The 24,146-nt window shown below is 42.0% G+C and overlaps 1 protein-coding gene across 1 annotated transcript in view; it reads left to right on the forward strand.

The window, feature by feature from the left end:
• SLC4A4 (solute carrier family 4 member 4) overlaps nucleotides 1-24,146 on the forward strand; it is a 195,135-nt gene that overhangs the window by 53,284 nt on the left and 117,705 nt on the right. Inside the window, exon 3 of the mRNA XM_070948389.1 lies at nucleotides 8,167-8,325. Within this exon, the coding sequence (XP_070804490.1) occupies nucleotides 8,167-8,325 (159 nt within the window). The remainder of the gene's footprint in view (nucleotides 1-8,166; nucleotides 8,326-24,146) is intronic.

The raw sequence follows: 24,146 nt of genomic DNA on the forward strand, positions 1-24,146 counted from the left end.
AATGCTGGATTTAATTTGTACAGCTTTCTGTGGCTGTGAATACAAGCAGATTATCTTACTTTCTTTATGATGGTAAGATAAGAGTTTCTGGGGAAGTTTTTAATTTGAGAGAGAGAGAGAGAAACAGAGAGAATAATTGGTGAGCTGCCCTTCAAAACCATACTTTTTCAAGAGCAGTTTACCAAACATTTAAAAGGTACCGTTTCTCAAAATAGAACAGCAGCTAAAATGAAAACATATAATAACCATTATTTCTTTTCATTGTGGAAATACAAAGCAAAGAAAAATTTGGCCCAATTATTGCCAGCATCCTAGAGCCCTGCACTTTAAAAGATTTCCAGTTCAGTCGTACGCAACAATCAGAACCGCAATAAATTAAGAATATTGTGGCCCTCTATTTCCTTCTCTCTCTCTCTCTTTGTTGTTTTTCTTCTCCGAATTTCTTCCTCCTGCATTTGTCCATGGAGATTCTCAATCATCCAAGTCATAGTTGTCCCAAAGGTGCTTTTTTTCAAGAGGCAACTGGACTTTCTGGCTTTTCTTTGAAGACGTTTCACTTCCCAGCCCCAGAAGCTTCTTCAGCTCTGACAGTATGGTGGGGAAGGGAAGGATTTATATTCCTTGCAAACAGTTGGTCATTTGCATTCTTTTAGCGAGTTGTTGAGGCCACTTGGAGATTTGTCTGTGTCTTCAGGATCACTTGAGTCGTGCAAATGGGTGTGGAGCCTTCTTGGAACTGGTATTGTAGATTGGAGATAGGTGGTATCATATCTCTCCCCCTCTGTTGAGAGAGGGCTGTTCAGTTTTGACACAAATGGCCTCTTTGACCCCTCTTTCAATCCAACGGTCCTCTCTGTCCAGAATGTGGACTTTGCGGTCTTCAAAAGAGTGGCCTTTGTCTTTTAAGTGCAGGTGGACTGGTGAATCTTGTCCTTGTGGGTGTCAGGGATGGATGCCCTAATTAAATCATGAGCCTTGAGTCAAGCTTCAAAAGAAATCCAGTTATTTATTAGGAGCTTCATGTCCCCAGGTTCCAAGTGAAGCCTACTCTGGCCCCACGTAATGTACGGCCCAGGCCTGACCCTGTTTCCCCCCTCCCCCCAGGGTGTGTCATCAGTCACATTCGCCAACAGAGCAATTTTACGGGTTGTAGAGATCACTCCCCTCCGGCCACTGTGGGTAACCCTGGGAGTCAGCCTTGAGAGAGATATGTCTGGAATGTGTTTTTGTTTTTGGCTGCCGTGCACTGTTTTCCCATCCCCCTTGTCTATGGCAACTTGAGAGCAGGCCGGGGATGCTTTGTGAGTTGACAATGGGTTTGTTCTCCTGTGTCAACCACTTGTGTCAACCACCTTTGGGGAGAAGGTAACAGCGTTCCGTGTTGCCTTTGGCATTTAGTCATGCCGGCTACATGACCACGGAGACGTCTTCGGACAGCGCTGGCTCTTCGGCTTTGAAACGGAGATGAGCACCGCCCCCTAGAGTCGGGAACGACTAGCACACATGTGCGAGGGGAACCTTTACCTTTATCTTATAAAACATTTCTATTTTGAAGATCAGGATAGTTCTAAAGATTAAAAATAACATCTGCGAAAGAAAACCTTCTAAACCTGGACAATGGAGAATTTGGAAGGTTTAGCAGAATGTTTATGGCCATTGTAGTCAAAATCTCAGTAAATTTGTTTTGCTTCTGTGGTCAGCTTGATTTTAGAAATGGAGCATAGTCATTCCGACTATGTCCTAATGCATCAATATGCTACCAATGGAATTAGATCATCTCCTTAATCTGTTGGTCACATAATCACAGGGTAGATTTGGTTAACCTGAGACCAAAGGATGGTGCAAACAGAAACCCAGCATAGGGGTGGTTGGTGGAGATTGTTGATGTGGTTGACGTGTAAGTGGACAAGAAAAAGTTTTCAGTTTGTCTTGTTTCTCTTATCTCAATTTAAGACTTGCTGAAAGTAAAAACAATGATCATTGTTTACATTGTCCAAGGTAACCTAGCTTTCTGCCCAGAAATATGCAGGTAGTCCTTGACTTAAAACCACAGTTGAGCCTAGGTTTCTGTGGCTAAGCAAGACAGTTGTTAAATGGAGTTTTGCTTTATTTTGCAACCTTTCTTGCCACCATTGTTCAATGAATCACTGCGGTTGTTAGATTAGTAACATGGTTATTAAGTGAATCCGGCTTCCTCGTTGTCTTTGCTTGTCAGAAGCTCGCAAAAGGGGATCACATGACCTTGGCACACAGCAACCGTCATAAATATGAGTCCATTACCAAGCATCTGAATTTTGATCATGTGACCATGCCGTCGTAACTTCAAACGGGTCACTAAATGAATGGATGTAAGTCGAGGACTACGTGTATTGGGAGAAGCACTTGATAACAATTTCTAAATGATGCCTTTATTTTCTCCTTTTTCTACACTTTACTACGCTTGCGTTAGTTACAATTGTAGTGGAGCCTGTTAATTACGGTTGTAAGTCATGACAGTTGTAAAGTGGGTCACCACATGACTGGACTCAGTTTTATGATCTTTTTTGCGGTGGTAGTAACAAAATGTTGCAAAAACGTCATAAATGACAGCCACGTGACGGCAGGATATGGCAGATGGACATAAATATGGCCAGTTGCTAAGCACCTGAAATGCAAGCATGGGTGTAGAAAAAGGAGGAGGAGCTGGAGGTGGAGTTAAGTGTGTCATCAGCTTAGCATCATTATGTTGCCACAAACAGTCCAAGTTCAACCCCTCTTGAATTCCGCTGAACTTTCTCTGGTGCCAATTTAGTCTTGATCTTTAGTTGACTAGATTTTTCTGTATAGGCCTGAGCAATAAACCTTCGGAGCTGCAGCTTAATGTACAGATAGTCCTCGACTTACAACAATTCGCTTAGTGACCGTTCAAAGTTACAACAACACTGAAAAAAGTAATTTAAGAGCATTTTTCCACACTTACGACCGTTGCAGCATCTCTATGCTCTCATGTTTTACATTCAGATGCTTGACAACTGACTCACATTTATGACGGTTGCAATGCCCTGGGATCCCCTTTTGCGACCTTCTAACTGTCAAAATGCAATATGTATCTACACATGATCAGATTGCTGATATGCTCAACAAACCACTCCCAGCAGCTCAACACGAGTATCTGCGTAAGAAGATGTGCCTTATTTGATGATGTACTGATATTTCGCTCAACTGGCAAAGAAGGGGAATGTCACTGAGTTATTTTATTTACCAGCTGAGCCAATTATTTCTGGACTATCTGACTTTCCGTACCTTGCCAAGAATTGTTATCAAAAGTTACTACGCATGTCTGCATTCCTTCACTTGCTTCACACACTCTTTCCTTTGTTCTCTTGCCAGCAAGGTCCGGCTGAGAAATAGCCGGCAAGATTTATTTCAAAAATGTAGCAATTACTTTTCTTAGTTAGTGAAGTGTTTTATTTTCTTTATAACAAATAAATGAGTTTTATTAGAAACTTTTCTTCGCGTTTTCTTTTTCAGAATATTGCAACAAGGAATAAGCTTCGATCCATCCTCTAAACCAGGGTGATTTTTCCCAGAGCCAAACATGGGATTAATCAACGCCCTGACACTAACAAGCAAAGTCAATGGGGAAACCAGATTCGCTTAAGAGCCATGTTACTAAATTAACAACTGCAGGGATTCCCTGAACAAATGTGGCAAGAAAAGTCGTAAAATGGGGCAAAACTCACTTAACTGGTTTTTTTTTCACTTAGCAACATAAATTTTGGGCTCAATTGCAGTCATTAGTTGAGGCCTATCTATATAGTCCTGATCCTTTGTACCTGATAAGGGGGGCAGGTCATCCATCGAAATTCCAGAACCAAGTCATAAGTTCCTTTTGGGTTACCCATCGTAAATTCCAATGGTTGCTAAGCAACAGGTCCTAAGTTGAGGACCACCTGTAATGCAGAATGAGCCCCTTTTGTTTTGATGTACTTTACCTGTTATGGACTGCCAACTTTGCAAAAGGCCCATTTTTTTCATTTTATTTATTTGTATGATACCTGCAGATCCTTCTTTAGAGTCGTTGAGGTAAATGGTGAAAATAAAATTCTTCTCAGTTTTTTTCCTTAAATAAGTTCCGTGATATTATTACTTTTACTGGATTCTACATTGTTTTATTAGCACTTAAATTGTACGTTAATTAGTCATGTGGCTTATCTGATTTTAAATGAGACTAAGTATTGATTAACACTCTTATTTTTATAGTTATAATTGGTTTTAAGTGAGATAATGTATTGATTAACACTCCTATTTTTATAGCTATAACTGACTTTAAGCGAGACGATGTATTGATTAACACTCCTATTTTTATAGCTATAACTGCTTCTTAATAGTTTATATTTTTTAAATGCTGATAGGCAGACATAGATTTACAACTGAAATTATTTACAGGGGAAAATGTAGGTTACAAATTTGTTTTTAAAAGCTGTGAAAACATCTTTATAACTAATTGTTGGAAGAAATGTTCATCTGGGTTCAGTTCCAAGTGGGGAGAAAGACACTGGAAACATGAAGGCTGATTGGAAAGATGGTTTAATGGTGGACAGGACCACATGATTTTGAGGTCCTAGGCAATCAAACACATGGGGGGGGGAGAGAGAGAGAGAGAGAGAGAGAGAGAGAGAGAGAGAGAGAGAGAGAGAGAGAGAGAGAGAGAGAGAGATTGAGATTTATACCCCCTCTTGGGCTCCGCCTTAGAGCTTCCTGTTCCTGTGTAAGAAATGTATTATGTTTGGTTGTCAGACTCCTATGGGGTCATGCAGGGGTAACTTTGTAGGTTGTCTTGAGTCCTAGGCTTGGTTGAATCTTGCTGGGTGATGTAATGAATTCCTATTATGGCTTAATGGCTTTCTCCTGGTTTGGATCTTGAGTGAGGGATAATCCTATCACCCTGGAGCTGAAGGTCTTTTGTCTTTCAGATAAACTGGCACCAAAATGCCTGCTGGGACTGAGTTTCCTTAAGATTTCTATTTCTCATTTAGGGGAAATATTCTGCCTTTTTAATATTTCCTAGAATATTTCATTCTTCCAGGAGAGGGGTGCTAACTTTCTACATATTCTTGCCTAAAAGATATTTTAAAATATTTTAAATAAAGTACAATGTTAGAGGGGGAAAAAAAGGAAAACAAGATAAAAGTAGCAAAAGTTTGAACATCGGTTTAATGTTGAAAATTAACGGTAGTGGGTTGGTACATAAAATACAGCAAAGCCCCATGAGGTGGGGTTACTCACCACATTTGATAATAAGCCCCTACTTATATCCTGTTTGAGGGAGATCTTTGGTGCCTCTGAGCTTGGCTGTTTTCTTGCAACCCTGAGCTACAAATATTCTCCTTTATTATATCCTGTTTCTTAGCCTTATGACTTGCTGAGCTGAATGCCTATGAATACCTATGAAAATATTAGCATCTGATAGCACACAGAGATGATAAACGTGTTTTTTAAGTTTATGGGAAACGCTTATTCAGATCAACATATCTCTAGTCTGCCATTCTCCACCCTAAACCTCTGAGAAAGGAGTGGGTAAAAACCAGGATTATTTAACCACATCAAAGGATTTCCACATTTACATTCCTTTTTTTTTTAAAAGATTTTTATTTTGAACACATTAAAACAAAACATAAAGACACAACATTTATATACATATCACTTATTCCTTCAGCTATTTCAAAGTGATCCTTTCTTGCTATTTACATCTATTTACACATATTTTAACTTTTGTCTTATCCAACAATTATTTTCTATCTTTCTTTATTTCGTCTACATTGCTCCTTGATCTTCAACATTTTTCCCCCTCTCTCCTTTATTCCTCTTTCTCATTTTTCCTATTTTCCAACTATTCATACCATCTACACCACACTTTGCAATATTCTGTATCCTCTTTCTCCTTGAGTTCTTTTGTTAATTTGTCCAGCTCTGCGCATTCTAAAATTTTTCTAATTAAATCTTCTTCTGATGGTAAGTTTTCCTTCTTCCAATTTTGTGCATAGACTATGCGGGCTGCTGTCAGTATATGTAATATTAAATAATGTATTTCCTTGGTATAGTTTTCTATGGAAATCCCTAGTAGAAATTGCTCAGGTTCTCCCTTTATTGAATTCTGAATTATTTCCTCTATCCACTTTTTAACTTTAGCCCAAAATTTCTTTGCCACTGGGCAGGTCCACCAGAGGTGATAATATGTTCCATAGTTACTCTTACATTTCCAACATTTCGGTGAATTACTAGGAAACATTTTCGGTATTCTAGCTGGTGGAAAGTGCCATCTATGAAACATTTTCATCTGGTTTTCCTTGTATGCCGTTGATGTTGTCAATTTCATATTTGTTCTCCACATCTTTTCCCACTTCTCTAATTCTATTACGTGATTAAAATTCCTTGCCCATTTGATCATAGTATCTTTCACTATTTCCTCTTCCGTTTTATACCGCAATAAAAATTTATATATTTTGCTAATTAATTTTTGTTTACATTTCTATATGAAATTAAATTCATATTTTAATTTGATTAAATTTAATTCCCATTAAATTCTTTCTCTCAACGATAACATGTGTTCCATGATTGTTGAATGGTCTTCAAATCAAACTCGGACAGTGTGTTCTATTCATTTGAATAACATCTTGAGATGTTCTTCAAGAGTTTTGAAATTAGAAAGACAGTGGGACTAACAGTGACAGCTCTGGATCAAAGTCCCCTTATTTCTCTAATGTTTAGGCATATCATTCATTGTCCATTGGTTTCATCAACCTGCTCAGAATAGAATAGAATAGAATAGAATAGAATAGAATAGAATAGAATAGAATAGAATAGAATAGAATAGAATTCTTTATTGGCCAAGTGTGATTCGACACACGTGGAATTTGTCTTTGGTGCATATGCTCTCAGTGTACATAAAAAGAAAAGATACATTCGTCAAGAATCATAAGGTACAACAGTTAATGATAGTCATAGGGTACAAATAAGCAATCAATCATACTAGGAAACAATCAATATAAATCGTAAGGATACAAGCAACAAGTTACAGTCATACAGTCATAAGTGGGAGGAGATGGGTGATGGGAACGATGAGAAAATTAATAGTAATAATACTGCAGATGTAGTGAATAGTTTGACAGTGTTGAGGGAATTATTTGTTTATCAGAGTGATGGCGTTTGGGAAAAAACTGTTCTTGTGTCTAGTTGTTCTGGTGTGCAGTGCTCTATAGCGTCGTTTTGAGGGGAGTTGGAGTTGAAACAGTTTTATGTCCAGGATGTGAGGGGTCTGTAGATATTTTCACAGCCCTCTTTTTGACTCCTGCAGTATACAGGTCCTCAATGGAAGGCAGGTTGGTAGCCATTGTTTTTTCTGCAGTTCTAATGATCCTCCGAAGTCTGTGTCTGTCTTGTTGGGTTGCAGAACCAAACCAGACAGTTATGGAGGTGCAGATGACAGACTCAATAACTCCTCTGTAGAGCTGGATCAGCAGCTCCTTGGGCTTCCTGAATTGGCATAGAGGTAGTCCTTGACTTACAATCACAATTGAACCCAACATTTCCATTCCTAAGAAAGGCAGTTAACGTCCCGTTTTATGACCCTTTTTTGCCACAATTGTTAAGCAAACCTCTACAGTTGTTAAGTGAATCATGGGATCCTTAAATGAATCTGGCTTTCCCCCATTAACTTTGCTTGTCAGAAGCCAGCTGGGAAAGTTACCAATGGTGATCACATGACCCCAGGACAGTGCAACTGGCATAAGTACATGCCAGTTGCCAAGGGCCTGAATTTTGATCATGTGACCGATGCAGCAGCAGTTGTAAATGTGAAAACTGGTCATGTCACTTTTTAAAGTGCCATTGTAACATCTAACAGTCACTAAATGAATGGTTGTAAATCAAGGACTACCTGTATACCATTGTTATGTGGAGGCAGAGAAATCTTCCTAAACCCTGTTGAGTTATTGGAAAAATGCTGATTATTGTGTTGTCAATGAATATCAGATCTGGTTTTGCTGCTCATCTGTTATATTTGGCACCTACATGTTGTCAAAAAAATGACTTTTCCCCCTTTACTTATGCAGCGAAGCTATGTTAATGTTATTTGATGCAAACTGAAAATTGTTGAAAAATCTAAAATATCTTTATTTTTCACAGGTCACCATACGGTCTATATTGGGGTCCATGTACCTAAGAGTTATCGGAGAAGAAGGCATCACAGAAGGAGGCCGAAGGAAAGGAAAGAAAAGGAGAAAATCACTGAATCAGATGCGGAAAATATTGATGAGGGCGGCGGGCACATCCTCAAGCCACTGAGTGAGTAATGGACTTTTGCATTTTTCTTAGGAAAGGGAAACTGTCAGGAAATACGACTTCCAGCACTACGTGACACTAACATTCTTTGCAAGGAGAACGCAAGGATTCTACCTAAAACAGAGGCGTCCATCTTGGGCAGCTTTAAGACCCGTGGACTTCAACTCCCAGAATTCCCTAAGCAGCCATGTTGGCTAGGGAATTCTGGGAGTTGAAGTCCACAGGTCTTAAAGTGGCCAAAGGTTGGACACTGACCACTAACATTTTTTGCAAGGAGAACACAAGTGTTCTACTTGTTCTAGGTAGTGGCAGATATTTCTCTCTCTGGGCACAAAGAGAAAATATCTGCTGCGAACTCCGTATTGGCGTCAGGAATGGCATCCGGCCAGTAAACATTCATCTCCATTCAGTTGTCCTGACTCCACCCCGATGCAAGGGATTACAAGGTCATTAAAAGAAAAAAAAAAAAACACAAAAACACAAATGTTCTACCTAAAACAGAGGTGTACATCTTGGGCAGCTTTAAGACCTGTGGACTTCAACTCCCAGAATTCCCCAGCCAACTATGGGAGTTGAAGTCTGGAAGTCTTAATGTTGCCAAAGTTGTACACCCCTGAACTGAAATAAATGGGTGCAAGGAGATTTTACTGTGTTCTCTCTTCAGGATGGATCGAAATACTTCATTTTAACATCTCAAATTTTTAGACACTTTACTGTATAAAAGTTTCACAAAATTCAACCAGGAAATACTGATTTCCAAATACTAAAAATCACTTCAGAGTTCGAACTTGGGGAATATTCTTTGTAGAAAGGGTCTCTTCTAAAAGAGCCTTGATAGTACAGTGGTTTAATGCACCCTGTTATTAACACAGCTGCCTGCAATTTCTGCAGGTTCAAATCTTACCAGGCTCAAGGTTGACTCAGCCTTCCATCCTTTCTAAGGTAGGTTAAATGAGGACCCAGATTGTGGGGGCAATAAGCTGGCTTTGTATAAATATACAAAAGGATGAAGGCTATTGCTTAACGCATTGTAAGCCGCCCTGAGTCTCTGGAGAAGGGCGGCATATAAATCAAAATTTAAAAAAAAAAAAACACTCTTCTAGTGAAGATAGCAATTAATAATAATAAAAAAATCAAACCTCTTTTCCTGAAAATGTTCCACTTATTTTTTACCATGTACCTACCATACCAGATATTACATATTTTGTCACTACATATCCAGAGCAAATTTCGGGTTTAATGTACTTTTTAAATGGATAAAAAAAGCATCATTAAACGAAAAAAAAAATGTATAAAAATGTCTAGGAAACAAAAAGTACATATTTCTTGTACTGTTGAGATTATAAAAATAGCAACAGAAATCAGTGTTATCCAGAGTGCTTTTCTATTGTCTTCTCATTCCCCTTCTGTGGCTGCTTCTAAATAACATTATTAAGTCCATGCTAATGGATGGAAAATATTTGGCTAGAAAGTCAGTTTCCAAGACAAGGTAGCAATCTATGTTGAAATCTTGACCCTGACTAAACGTTTAATTAGACCAGCCAATAATGGGTACCAAATGCTCACTTTTCTATCCAGCATTTATTAATTTAGTAGCCGCTGAAAATAATCCAAGAACTCCTTTCACTGTTGGCATAGCTAATCCTTGATTTACAACCGTTCATTTAACAACTTTACATAGTTGCAACGTCACTTTAAAAAAAGTGACTTACAACCAGTCCTCGCATTTACGACCGTTACAGCATCCCTAGGGTCATGTGATCAAGATTTCAGTTCTTGGCAACTGACATGTATTTATGGTGGTTGCAGTGTCTTAGGATCATGTGATGTGTGACTTTTCTAGTTGGCTTCCGACAAACAAAGTCAATGGGGAAGCTGGATTCACTTAACGGCTGTATGTGTCAGGGTTCCGACGGATGCCCTAATTAAATCATGGGCCTTGAGCCAAACTTCAAAAGAAATCCAGTTATTTATTAGAGCTTCATGGTAAGTTCCCAAGTGAAGCCAGCTCTGACCCCGCGTAATTTATGACCCAGGCTTCACCCTGTTTCACCCCTTCCCCCAGGGTGTGTCATCAGTGACATTTGCCAACGGAGCAATTTCCCAGGTTGTAGAGATCATTCCACTCCGGCCACTGTGGGTAACCCTGGGAGACAGCCTTGAGAGAGATATGTCTGGAATGTGCTTTTGTTTTTGGCTGCCGTGCTGCTTCGCCATAGCTGTAAGTTCGTTTTCCCATCCCCCTTGCCTATGGCAACTCGAGAGCAGGCCAGGGATGCTTTGCGAGTTGACAGCATGATTCACTTAACGACTGCAGTGATTCATCCAATTGTGGTTGTAAGTCAAGGACTACCCGTTTGGCTTCTAGATCTTAACATGCAAATCAGAACGGAGATATCTAGTTGAAGGATGTAAGCTTCAGTTGACGTAATATTTGGGCATTACCCTCACCAGGATCTCTCACTCAAATTTAGGCCGATTTCTGACTGCATGCTCCCTTTCCCTCTTTCCAGCTCCCTCTTCTTTGTCACCGAATTGAAAATAATAGTATTGTTGTCAAATCTGAGATCAAGGAACCAGATGAGAAATGTTCCCCTAAGCCTGTGATGGTGAACCTATGGCACGTGTGCCAGAGGTGGCACGCAGCGCCCTCTCTGTGGGCATGCAAGTCGTCGCCCCAGCTCAGCTCCACTGCGCATACATGTGCGTCTCCCACTGGCCAGCTGGTCTTCAGGTCTCTGCTACGCATGCGCGGGGGGGTGGGGCATATGCAGGGGCTGCACGCATGTGCGGGGGCGGGGCTCATGTGGGGGGACACGTACACATGTATGGGGGGGTGGGGTGCATGTGTGGGGCCATGCATGGGGCGGGGCGCACATGCACGGGGGTGGGCCCATGCAGGCGGGCCATGCACTCATTGCATTTTGGGGGTTCGCACGTGTGCTTTGGGCACTCGGTCCGGAAAAGGTTAGCCATCACTGCCTTAAGCTGAAGCTAGCATCCATTAATAGCAATAGCTAAGATTGTACTTGCCACAACTGAGCCCCAATTTTCCGATGCTAAGTGCTCGCGCACACACATACTTCTGCATGCGCAGAAGTGTTTTGATGACGTCAGGGTTAGTGGGCGGAGCCTCCCGCCGATTTTACTACTGGTTCTATAGAACCGGTGCGAACTGGGGGCAACCCACCACTACTGGTTAACCCTTAAATACATCTTGCTTTTGTGTGGATTAGTTAACAGGCTATCCTTTTTAATTGATCAATTTTCTCACTTTAACCACGGTTAGGATACAACTGTTTTTTTTTTTTTAAAAAAAAGATAACTAAATTAACTCCGCTAACTATAGGCCCATTAATCTCTTGGCTATATTTAGCAAGCTAAATTCTGGATGCTTTAAGTGGCAAATATTAGGATTGGAAGCTGCCCAAGAAATACATCGAAGGAGGAACAAAATGAATTTAGGGTTGAGCAATCTGCTGTTAGTTAGAATCCTGTGTTCTAATATCTGGTTGAAAAATATTCCATCTAGTTTTGGATTTACTCTGTGTGGCCTTTGGTGATTGCACAACCGTTCTTAGTTCGATTTCCAAAGAAACCCCATAGAGAGGCAGTTTCTCCTGCTCATATACAAACTACGAGCAAAGCTTCCACATAGCCATAAGATAAATAAATCAGTTAAGATAAGATAACTTTATTGTCATTTTTTTACTGTGAGGAACAAGGCTGATGCTATATGGAACAAAACTGTGACTGAATCTAGATGTCCTGCTTCGGGTACTACAAAGCCCACTCCCAGATGGTAACAAGGAAAACAGGCTGTGAAGAGGATGTGTAGTGTCCCACAATCCTGCTCAAACATCACTTATATCACGGGTGTCAAACTCACGTTGCTGTCATGTGACATATCGCGACATTCCCCCCCCTTTGTGGGGTGGGCATGGCCTGCATGTGACACATCTGGCCTGTGGGCCGCCAGTTTGTCACCCCTGGTTTATATGCTATGTAGTCCTCGACTTAACAACTGGCCATTAAATTATAACGGACTTCCACAGGACTGTCCAGAATCTGGATTTAAAGTTCAGATGGCTGTTTCCTTCCTCAGAAACGGGTGAAATCCAGCAGGTTCTGGAGAACCGGTAGTGGAAATTTTGAGTAGTTCGGAGAACCGGCAAATACCACCTCTGGCTGGCCCCAAAGTGGGGTGGGAATGGGGAATTTGCAGTATCCTTCCCCTAGAGTGGGGTGGGAATGGAGATTTTGCAGTATCCTTCCCCTGCCACGCCCACCAAGCCACACCATGCCCACCAAGCCACGCCCACAGAACCAGTAGTAAAAATAAAATTGAATTTCACCACTGCTCAGAGATCAGGTGTTCCTAAGGTGCTTTTCCGAGAGGCAACTGGACTTCCTTGTTAAACTTTGAAGACGTCTTTCTTCAAAGAGAACCGAAGAAGCTTCTTGGGTGAGAAGCGAAACGTCTTCAAAGAAAAAACAAAGTCCACTTGCCTCTTGAAAGAAAAGCACCTTTGGGACCAACCAGGACCTGGATGAATGAGAATCTCCATAAAAACCTGGTTGTTAATCCTCTGAATTTTGATCACAGGACTGTCGGGATGCTGCAATGGTTGTAAGTCCTAGTAAGTCAGTTTTTCTAGTGCCATTGTAACTTCGAACAGTCATTAAATGGATGGTTGTAAATTGAGGATTACCTCTACATTTATGATAGCTCTCCTGGCAGACCTGAGGACTTGTGCACTTCAGAATGAAATGGCTTTTTATTTTTGGGGAACTCATAAGTCCAATAGAGAAACTGAGTGGTGATAAAAAAGATGCTGAGATTCTAGAAAAAGTGCAGAGGAGAGCAACCAAGATGATGAGGGGACTGGAGGCTAAAACATACAAAGAAAAGTTGCAGGAACTGGGCCTGGCTAGTCTAGTGAAGAGAAGGACCAGGGGAGACATGAGAGCAGTCTTCCAATATTTGAGGGGCTGCCACAGAGAGGAGGGGGTCAAGCTATTTTCCATGAAGGCCAAACAAGGAATAATGGATGGAAACTGATCAAGGAGAGATTCAACCTGGAAAGAAGGAGGAAGTTTCTGACAGTGAGAACAATCAACCCATGGAACAGAAGTTGCCTTCGGAAGTTGTGGGAGCTTCATCATTGGAGGCTTTCAAGAAGAGACTGGACTGCCATCTGTCAGAAATGGTGTAGGGTCTCCTGCTTGGATGTTGGGTTGGACTAGAAGACCTACAAGGTCCCTTCCAACTCTGTTAATCTGTTAAATCTGATTGATTATATGCCATCAAATTGGTCTTCACTCACATAGATTCTCTCCATCATGATCTGTTCCAGTGGTTCATCCATTGCTACAGTAACTGTGTCTATCCACTTTGCTTCTGGTCATCCTCTTCTTCTTTTACCTTCCACCTTTCCCTGGTTCAGAGCCTTCTCCAACAACTGAAAGCTTTTTATATTGACTTGCCTTTTTGATTTTTTGATTCATTAATTTTATATTCCACTTCTTTTTTTCTGATTTTGTACATCATACATTTACTACTGTTTACTAGTCCTAGCAAAAGTCCACGAAGGGTGCCAGAAATAACAATGCATCAATTTTAAACTTGATCAAGTAAACCAACTTTATATCCCTTTGACTTACTTATAACAAACTTCATATCTAGTCCATTCAAGAAATGTCATATAATTTGATTTCTTTTCATTTCTTTTTTTAACCCTTTTAACAAGATTTATGCAAGCTTTAATTGACCTCTTTTGTAATAGAAGAATTATCAAGGTGATTCTGTTGGTTTATTATTTGTAATTGTTTTGATTTTTAAAAACATCAACTGATTTCTTTTGTATGTCCAATGAAACAGCTTTTTTCCATGTCATTCTTGTAGCCTGACATTTTTAGTCTCCATTCCAATGCCATTTCTGTCTTGTCAAATACAACCTGTTCCTCTTCTGCCATTTATTTATTTATTTATTGGTTCAATTTATATGCCACCCTTCTCTGGAGACTCAGGGCGGCTTACAATGCGTTAAGCAATAGCCTTCATACTTTTGTATATACCTGCTTAGTAGGGCTTTCGCCCCCCCCCTCCGCGGTATTCTTTTTTATACAAAGTTCAGCTTATTGCCCCCACAATCCAGGTCCTCATTTTACCTACCTCGAAAGGATGGAAGGCTGAGTCAACCTTGAACCCAGTGAGATTTGAACTTGCAGTAATTGCAGGCAGCTGGTGCTACTTAACAGCACTTTAGTCTGCTGCGCCACCAAGTCTCAATTTAATCCAAGTATCTTTTTGGACACAGCCTATTCATACTAGCAAACATCTTGACAGTGTTGATATTAACTTCTGATTCCATTTTTCAAAAGTGTCCTTTAGTATTCCTAATATTTTAATATTCTGTGTCATTCTGTTGCTGATAATCTTGTTTATACATTCTTCTCCTTCAAGTAAAATCTTTAGTGCCCTCTAGTATCCAATTTTGAAGTTGTTTATCAGTTTTATTCTCAAAACAAATCGACTTTCCCACGGGAAGCTTTTCTTATAGTTAATTCCAAAGTCTTATTTCAGATTTATCTGGACCCTTAATCCGTTTAATGCTTTCTAAAATCAAAGTCTTAATTAGCTCTTTGCTGTTTATTTCATTTTTTTTTAAAAAAGTTCTTAAGCTTGTAGTTAACATTTTCTTTCCTTAAAGATTGAATGCTTTGTTTTCAGACTTTTTCTAAGTTTTCTAATACTGTAGCTGAAAAGCGGGGGAAGGTTTGTTTTCTCAGCTTGTGTGTTGGTTTCCGAATGTTTCATTACAGGCTAGGTAGCATCCTCAGTGGAGTTTAGGGGATGTCAGTGTCGGTGTTCTTTTGTGTATAACAGCTTCAGATGTGGGCGTGTCAAGTGAGGGTCTTGTGATGGATCAGGTGTGAGTCATCAGCGAGAGTCTTGGAATTGTGTTCTGACCTAGACTTCCTGAGCCAGTGAAAAGCGATTAGTCCCAAAATCCCTTGTTTTATTTCAGTGGGTGTGAATTCTGTTCATTCACAGCCTGTAATAATTAATTTGTAAAGAGTCCGATAGAAGTCTGCCACAGAATTTACAAATAGTTTGTAAAGAGTCCGACAAACGCCTGCCACAGTCCTTCGGGATAAGGCTGATAAGCACCCACCTTTATCTCCTTTGACACGTTGCCAAAGACCTAATTGGCAATTAGCTTTGCAAAGCCACACGGAGCACAGAGTCAAAACGGAGCTTCAGAATTGAAACCAGAACAAACAAAGTTGCTTCCTGCAAAGGCTCATGTCCCTTTGGTCCACCTTTATGTCTTATGGGAGGGGCCAATCATCTCCAAGCCTTACTCCTGAATCGCCCCTTTTGTCTTACCTGTTCTTGACTTTCGGCAGCTCTGCATATGCGCACACTGGGAACAGGCTCCCCCTGTTCCTCTGCCTCACTGATGTCCGACTCTGGAGGTTCCAGAGTCCACACATAACTCCCCGATGGCCCTGGCCCCATCTCTGCCTCCGATGCAGAGCCCTCGTCCGAGCCGTCCCCAGACTCCAGGACTGGCCCATGTTCCTCCCCAGCCTCCTCACTGTCTGACTCTGCTGCCAGCTCTGCAGACTGCCAGCCGACCACAACAGATGGGTCTTGTGATGGGGTGGTTACATCAGGTGAGGGTCATAGGGAGGTGAACTGCTGGGGGGGAGGGTTGCATGGGTTGGTTGAGGATCGGTGCTACCTCTGGTTGGCTGTGCGGTTCATTTGGATTCTGAGGGGTTCATAGGCTGGTTGTAAGTCAATGTGTCTGTTGATGGAATTGCTTGTGGAGTGCCAGGCTTCAATGAACTCACGAGCCTCCATTACAGTCGTAAGTTGAAAACTAACTGTATCCGGAGTCGGACAGCGATGAGGCTAAGGAAGAACATGGGCCAGTCCTGGAGGCTGGGGAAGGCCCAGATGAGGGCTCTGCGTCGGAGGCAGAGATGAGGCCAGGGCCATCGGGGAATGAGCTGCAGACTCCGGAGCCTCCAGAGATTGATAGGAGTGAGGCAGAAGAACAGGAGGAGCCTATTCCTAATGCACACATGAGAAGAGCTGCCAGCAGGCAAGAGCAGCTCAAGCAAAGAGGACGACTCGGGAGTAGGGCCAAGAGATGATTGGCCCCTCCCATAAGGCTTAAAACAGACCAGCAACGGCATTTGGGCTGTGCCGGAAAACAACGTTGGTAGCTTCGTCTTCTTCGTTGTCTACTTTTTTGTATCTGTGTATTTATTTTTGTATCTGTGACTTCTGAATGTTTGCAAGAAAGGCCTTTGGCAGTTTGCCTAATTGGACCAAGGTTTGCGATAGGACTGAGGAATTTGTGTTGGGCGGAATTTGCTTTAATTTAGTTGAACGACGCTGGGAATGAAGTAATTCTCAGCTGTTCGAATAAAGTTTGTTTGTTTTTTCACGGACTGATTTTCCTACTACTTACTTGGGCCTGGGTCACAACAGGTAGTGCATTCCAGGCAGGTGTTGACCACTCTGTTGCTGAAGTCATATTTAATGCAATCGAGTTCGGAGCGGTTTACCTTGAGTTTGTATCTATTGTTTGCCCGTGTATTATTGTGGTTGAAGCTGAAGAAGTCATTGACAGGTAGGACATTGTAGCTGACAATTTTATGTTCTAAGCTTAGGTCAGACCGAAGGCAGCATAGTTCTAGGGTGTCCAGGCCCAAAATTTCAAGTCTGGTGGCATAAGGTATTCTATTGTAAGAAGAGGAATGGAGGACTCTTCTGGTGAAATATCTCTGGACTCTCTCAATTGTATTAATGTCCGATATACAATGTGGGTTCCAGGCAGATGAGCTGTATTCAAGAATTTGTCTAGCAAAGATTCTCAAAAGGAAGAACGGGGACATGGGAATTCTAGCAAACCACCATTGTTTTCCTCTTCCCCGCTTCCTCCCAGGCCTTGTCAGGAAGCATGCTATTTTTGTCACACCTTGCAACTGGATTTGCTAGCTCCTTTCCTAATGCTTATTAAAATTGACTTTGCCTAGAATGACCTGTGGACGTGGGAGTTCTCTTGTTTAATGAAGGCTGATCTTGTGTTTTTAACAAACAATGCTAATTGGGGATCTATTTACATTCCAGTAATTTGGGACAGACCCATGTTTGATTTATTCAATTTTTTAAAAATAGCTAATCTCCCTTTTTCCCCACTATGAACACTGAGAGTATTTTGACATGTTCTTCTTACTCTCATGATATTTCCTGCTTTTCCTTGGCAGTTGTTTTAAAATAATGCATTGCATGCCTTTTAATGAATTTAATGTCCACCTGACTTGTTATGAGTCACGTTTGACACTATTTGAAGTGTAGTTCACTAGATGCCACGGGAGAGAGTGACTGGCTACCAATGCTGCCTAGAATGAAATTATGCTAACCTAAGAACAATTTAACAATTTAACAATTTATCAAGGATGTAGTGGCTCAGTGGCTAAGACGCTGAGCTTGTCGATTGAAAGGTCGGCAGTTCAGCGGTTCGAATCCTCTAGTGCCACGTAATGGGGTGAGCTCCCGTGACTTGTCCCAGCTTCTGCCAACCTAGCAGTTCGAAAGCACGTAAAAAATGCAAGTAGAAAAATAGGGACCACCTTTGGTGGGAAGGGAACAGCGTTCTGTGTGCCTTTGGCGTTGAGTCATGCCGGTCACATGACCACGGAGATGTCTTCAGACAGCACTGGCTCTTCGGCTTTGAAACGGAGATAAGCACTGCCCCCTAGAGTTGGGAATGACTAGCACATATGTGCGAGGAGAATCCTTTACCTTTATTAACAATTTACTAAATAAATAACAATACCAAATTCCTCCCCATTCTAGAGTTCTAGACAATACATACCCCTCACCCCCAGCGAAGTGGTTATGCAGATACACACATGCATAAACATCTGGAATAATTATTTGAGCCTGCAAAAAATGAATTAGCGTTTTGAAAAGAGATGCTTCATATCTATTACTTTCTTTGCTTCAAAATATATCTTATGAGGCAGACTGAATGCTCAGTCTTCCTGTAGATTATGGGTCATCTATGCGTGGCTGAATTTACCAGATTTTATATAAGGTGAAGAAAACAGTGACAAACACACACACAAAATTGGATTCCTTATTGCAGAGGTCAGCAGATTGGAGATTTGTTGGGTTCTCTTTTGCTTTTCATTAGGGTCTCGTTAGAGCCACATTGCAGAGAGACACGTGCATAATATAGAGCAATGTTTCTCAACCCTGACAACTTTAAGATAACTGGACTTCAACTCCTAAAATTCCCAGCTGGCATAGCATGGAGATTTGGTTATTTCTGGTTTAGGAGATCTTTTCAATATAGGTAGTCCTTACCTTATGACCAGGTACTTAATGAACACTCAAAGTTATGATGGGCCTCCCCAGAGCTACTTATAATCCGACTGCCGCATTCCCTGAACGAGTATTCGCTTTACCTATTCACTTAACGGCTTCCACATTCTCCAAAGGAGTAAAAAATTGTTGTAAGTTCAAATCCAGTTACTTGATTTTTGTTGCTGTTCGTTGCGAAGTCGTATCAGACCCATCGTGACCCCATGGACAACGTTCTTCCAGGCCTTCCTGTCCTCTACCATCTTCCGGAGTCCATTTAAGCTCACGCCGACTGCTTCAGTGACTCCATCCAGCCACCTTGTTCTCTGCCGTCCCCTTCTTCTTTTGCCCTCAATCGTTCCCAGCATTAGGCTCTTCTCCAGGGAGTCCTTCCTTCTCATTAGGTGGCCAAAGTATTTGAGATTCATCTTCAGGATCTGGCCTTCTAAAGAGCAGTCAGGGTTGATCTCCTCTAGGACTGACCGGTTGGATCGCCTTGCAGTCCAAGGGACTCACTCGCAGGAGTCTTCTCCAGCACCAGACTTAAATCGCACTGACTTACAACCATAATTCCCTGCCCAATTATGGTTGTAAGTTGAGGACTACCTGTATCTATTAAATTAAGCTTTCTGTAGTTTCACACACTTCTGGGAATGTAGAGTGTTTTCTTTCAGCCTAATTTAGCTGGAGGTAGATAATTTCATTGATGTTATTGTGAAAACAGTTGGGTGAGAGAAAGACCCTTGCAGTCTACATATATAAACCTCGGAGCCAACAAGTAAATGTTGATCTATGTTCTTCAGCTCACCTCTGTATCTCTCATCTCTGGATAATCTTAATATCCTCAGATCTTTCGAACTACGTCTGTTCTTAGGTACACTGATAGCAAAGGCGTGGGAAATAATGTCCCAAGTGAATGATAACTCTGTGTGGATACACGTTTGCTACTTATAGGTTTCCAATAATCCTTGTTTTGTTCAAGTGAGATACCTCCGGGCCTCTGTGTTCTTTTTATAGCAGCCAAATGGGGGTAAGCACCGTTTTCTAGAGGTGTGTAAAATATTCTAAATGAAAACTGCTTGGATACTGAAGTGCCCTGGTAAACTCGCAAGATTCGTTTTTCTCGCCATGTACATGTATACATCCGAACTAGATTGTGCTGTTTCTCTGTGTCATATAATATACGTGGGCATATGCATAATTGGCGCAAATGCAAGGGACGCGGTGGCTCAGTGGCTAAGACGCTGAGCTTGTCGATTGAAAGGTTGGCAGTTCAGCAGTTCGAATCCCTAGTGCCGCGTAACGGGGTGAGCTCCCGTGACTTGTCCCAGCTTCTGCCAACCTAGCAGTTCGAAAGCATGTAAAAAATGCAAGTAGAAAAATAGGGACCACCTTTGGTGAGAAGGTAACAGTTCCGTGCGCCTTTGGCGTTGAGTCATGCCGGTCACATGACCATGGAGACGTCTGCAGACATCGCTGGCTCTTCGGCTTTGAAACGGAGATGAGCACCGCCCCCTAGAGTCGGGAACGACTAGCACATATGTGCGAGGGGAATCTTTACCTTTACCTTTTATGCATAATTCTGTATTTATTTATTTATTTTGTGATGTTTATGTTTAGTTTACTTTAAATCTAACAGGTTCTGACAGGTTCTGGAGAACTGGTAGCGGAAAATTTGAGTATTTCGGAGAACCTTCAAATACCACTTCTGGCTGGCTCCAGAGTGGGGTGGGAATGGAGATTTGGCAATATCCTTCCCCCAGGAGTGGGGAGGGAATGGAGATTTTGCAGTATCCTTCCCTTGCCACACCCACCAAGCCACACCCACAGAACTTGACCACTGATTCAAAGTGACAATAAAGTTATTCTAAGTCTAAATCTAAGCCCTGTTTTGAATCCAAAACACTTTTTATCGTGCTTCTGCAGTTAAAATAGGGTACAGGTAAGCCTCGACTTACAGCAATTCATTTAGTGACTGTTCAAAGTTACAACGGCACTGAAAAAAATTATTTAAGACCATTTTTCACACTTAGGACAGTTGCAGCAATCCCTATGGTTGTGTGATCAAAATTTGAGCCATTGTCCACTGGCTCATACTTACGACGGTTGCAGTGTCCCAGGGTCATGTGATCCCCTTTTGTGACCATCTTGACAGGCAAAGCCCATGGGGAAGCCGGATTCACTTAACAACCGGGTTACTCACTTAACAACTGCAGTGATTCACTTAACAACTGTGGCAAGAAAGGTCATAAATTGAGGCCAAACTCACTTAAACACTCTCTCACTTAGCCACAGAAATTTTGAGCTCAATTGCGGTCGTAAGTCGAGGACTACCCGTATTTCAATTTTGGAAGAAAAAAAAAATTCGTGTACCTCGGATGGATTTTGAATAAAGTTGAATAGGGAAATCTTGACTCACCGCCTGGAATTTGGCTGCAAATTATCAACTTTTTTTTTACATACAGGAAGTCCTCGACTTGCGACCAAAGGCTGAGGATTATGGGAAATGATGTCTCAGTGTTCATGGAGCACGCTCTGTGGGGAGAGTTGAGCTAATTTAATTTAATTTAATTTAATTTATTTTTATTTTATTTTTTTACATTTGATTTATATGCCGCCCTTCTCCGGAGACTCAGGGTGGCTTACAATGCGCTAAGCAATAGCCTTCATCCTTTTGTATATTTATACAAAGTCAGCTTATTGCCCCCACAACTGGGTCCTCAATTGACCTACCTTAGAAAGGATGGAAGGCTGAGTCAACCTTGAGCCTGGCGAGATTCGAACCTGCAGTAATTGCAGGCAGCTGGTCTTAATAACAGGGTGCTTTAGACCACTGTACTACCAAGGCTCTTAATCTTAAATTTATCGAATTTCTATGCTGCCCAACTCCCAAGGGACTCTGGGCGGCTTACAGCAAAAAATAATGCAACAAAGAACATAGGAAAATTATTTTAAAAACATTATAAAAGCATTTTAAAAACATTAAAAGCCCATGCACATCATTCATGGCCGGATCTCGCAAGATCGCAACAGCGAGATCAACGGCCCCAGGCCTGCCGGAAAAGCCAAGTCTTCACCGCTTTCCGGAAGCCCAATAGGGTGGGGGCAGTCCGGATCTCAGGAGGTAACTGGTTCCAGAGAGTTGGGGCAGCCACAGAGAAGGCCCTCCCCCGCGGGCCCGCCAGCCGGCATTGTTTAGCTGACGGGACCTGGAGGAGACCAACTCCGTGGGATCTTACCGCTGCGTCACTGGGAGCTATGCGGTAGAAGGCAGTCTCGAAGATAGCCTGGCCCTGAGCCATGACAGACAAATTGTTTTTCTGTGTTCATGACTACACAGGACAATCCTGGAGCAGGTTTATGATGTAACAGTAACACAGTTGGAAGGGGCCTTGGAGGTCATCTAGTCCAACCCCCTGCTCACGCAGAAGACCTGTACTAGGGATTCGAACCGCCGAACTGCCGAACTTTCTGATCGACAAGCTCAGTGTCTTAGCCACTGAGCCACCTAGTCAGCTCAGTGATTGGTAATGTGCTGTTAAAAATACACCCATCACAAAGGAACGTGTTGTGGTCTTGTGTGGTACATCTGAAAAACATCTAAAATTGAATAAAAACAGGGCGGGAGGCCCTTGAAACGACCTTTTTAATGATCTTTTTAACAGAATAACATTTTCTCTAATCCCATCCCAGGCCGCTACCGTGTGTGGCTATAATGATCTAAGCCACCCGAATCATCGAATGCTCTTCTACGCTATTCGCTCACGTGAAACTGCTGAGGGAAAGTCAAAAGAATTTGCTGCATTGTGTAGCAGGAGTTTAAAAAAACAAGGCCCCAGACCTTACAGACCAAATCTTGTAAGCCGAAGAGACTTTGATAGATAAGAGACGAATGCAGGGATTAAACAAGCTGACCCCTTTGGGAAAAGTGGATTAAACAACCTCTCTCCAGAAATCCTGGGAACTGTGAGAAAGTTTGCAAACTCTACCGGGCAATTAATTGTTCCGACAAATGAATGCCAAGTGTACCTTCTAAGTAGTAGAAATGCAGATTGGCTGACTAGGCTAAAATATAATCAGCTGCTTTGTGATGGAGCGTGCGGTTTGAACCCCAAAAAGATGGCCAGTTTTGACTTGCCTATTTTGTGGAAAAACCAGCCAAATAATTCAATATTTTGTTCTGTCCTGAGAAACGGACATAAAAAGAGAGTGATTCTCCTCCCACTCCTCCCTCTCCTCTTCCCCCTCCTCCCTTTCCTCCTCCCCCCTCCCTCTCCACCTCCCTCCTCCTCTTAGTCACCCAGCCAGCTTTCATGTGTAAAACAGGACTAGAACTCACAGTCTCCTGGTGATTGGCCCAAAGTCATCCAGTTGGCTTTCATGCCTAAGGCGGGACTAGAACTCACAGTCTCCTGGTGATTGGCCCAAAGTCATCCAGTTGGCTTTCATGCCTAATGCGGGACTAGAACTCACAGTCTCCTGGTGATTGGCCCAAAGTCATCCAGTTGCCTTTCATGCCTAAGGCGGGACTAGAACTCACAGTCTCCTGGTGGTTGGCCCAAAGTCATCCAGTTGCCTTTCATGCCTAAAGTGGGACTAGAACTCACAGTCTCCTGGTGATTGGCCCAAAGTCACCCAGTTGGCTTTCATGTGTAAAGCAGGACTAGAACTCACAGATTCCTGGTGATTGGCTCAGAGTCACCCAATTGGCTTTCATGCCTAAGGTGGGACTAGAACTCACAGTCTCCTGGTGATTGGCCCAAAGTCACCCAGTTGGCTTTCATGTGTGAAGCAGGACTAGAACTCACAGATTCCCAGTGATTGGCCCGAAGTCACCCAATTGACTTTCATGCCTATGGCAGGACTAGAGCTCACAGATTCCTGGTGATTGCCCCAAAGTCACCCAGCCAGCTTTCATGCCTAAGGCGGGACTAGAACTCACAGATTCCTGGTGATTGGCTCAAAATCACCCAGTTGGCTTTCATGCCTAAGGCAGGACTAGAATTCACAGTCTCCTGGTGATTGGCCCAAAGTCACCCAGGCGGCTTTTCTGCATACGATGGGACTAGAACTTACAGTCTCCTAGTTTCTCGTTCAGCATCTTAACTGCCACACCAAACGGTCTCTCTCTTATTTTTTGCGAGACTAAAAAATATGGAGATGCAAACTATGTAGCTAATATTATGTTGTACTCCAGAATAGGCAAGTCTGATGACGTCAGGCATGGAGTGGATGCCAACCCGTTATAGGCCGATCCACAAAACATCATGATAGACCACAAATGAGTGATACGATTCAGGTATCAACTAAAACAAAGATTTATTTGGTTTTTTGGGGCTTTGGGTGACATACAAACCCAACCATTATCCTGCCTTAGCATTTGTAAATAAACCCTTTGTGGCTTGTTCACTCAAGTAAAGTTAAAAAACAATAA

Source organism: Pituophis catenifer, unplaced genomic scaffold, assembly GCF_029215685.1.
Source record: "Pituophis catenifer annectens isolate HBS135680 unplaced genomic scaffold, rPitCat1.0.hap2 SCAF_8, whole genome shotgun sequence".
Lineage (NCBI taxonomy): Eukaryota > Metazoa > Chordata > Lepidosauria > Squamata > Colubridae > Pituophis > Pituophis catenifer.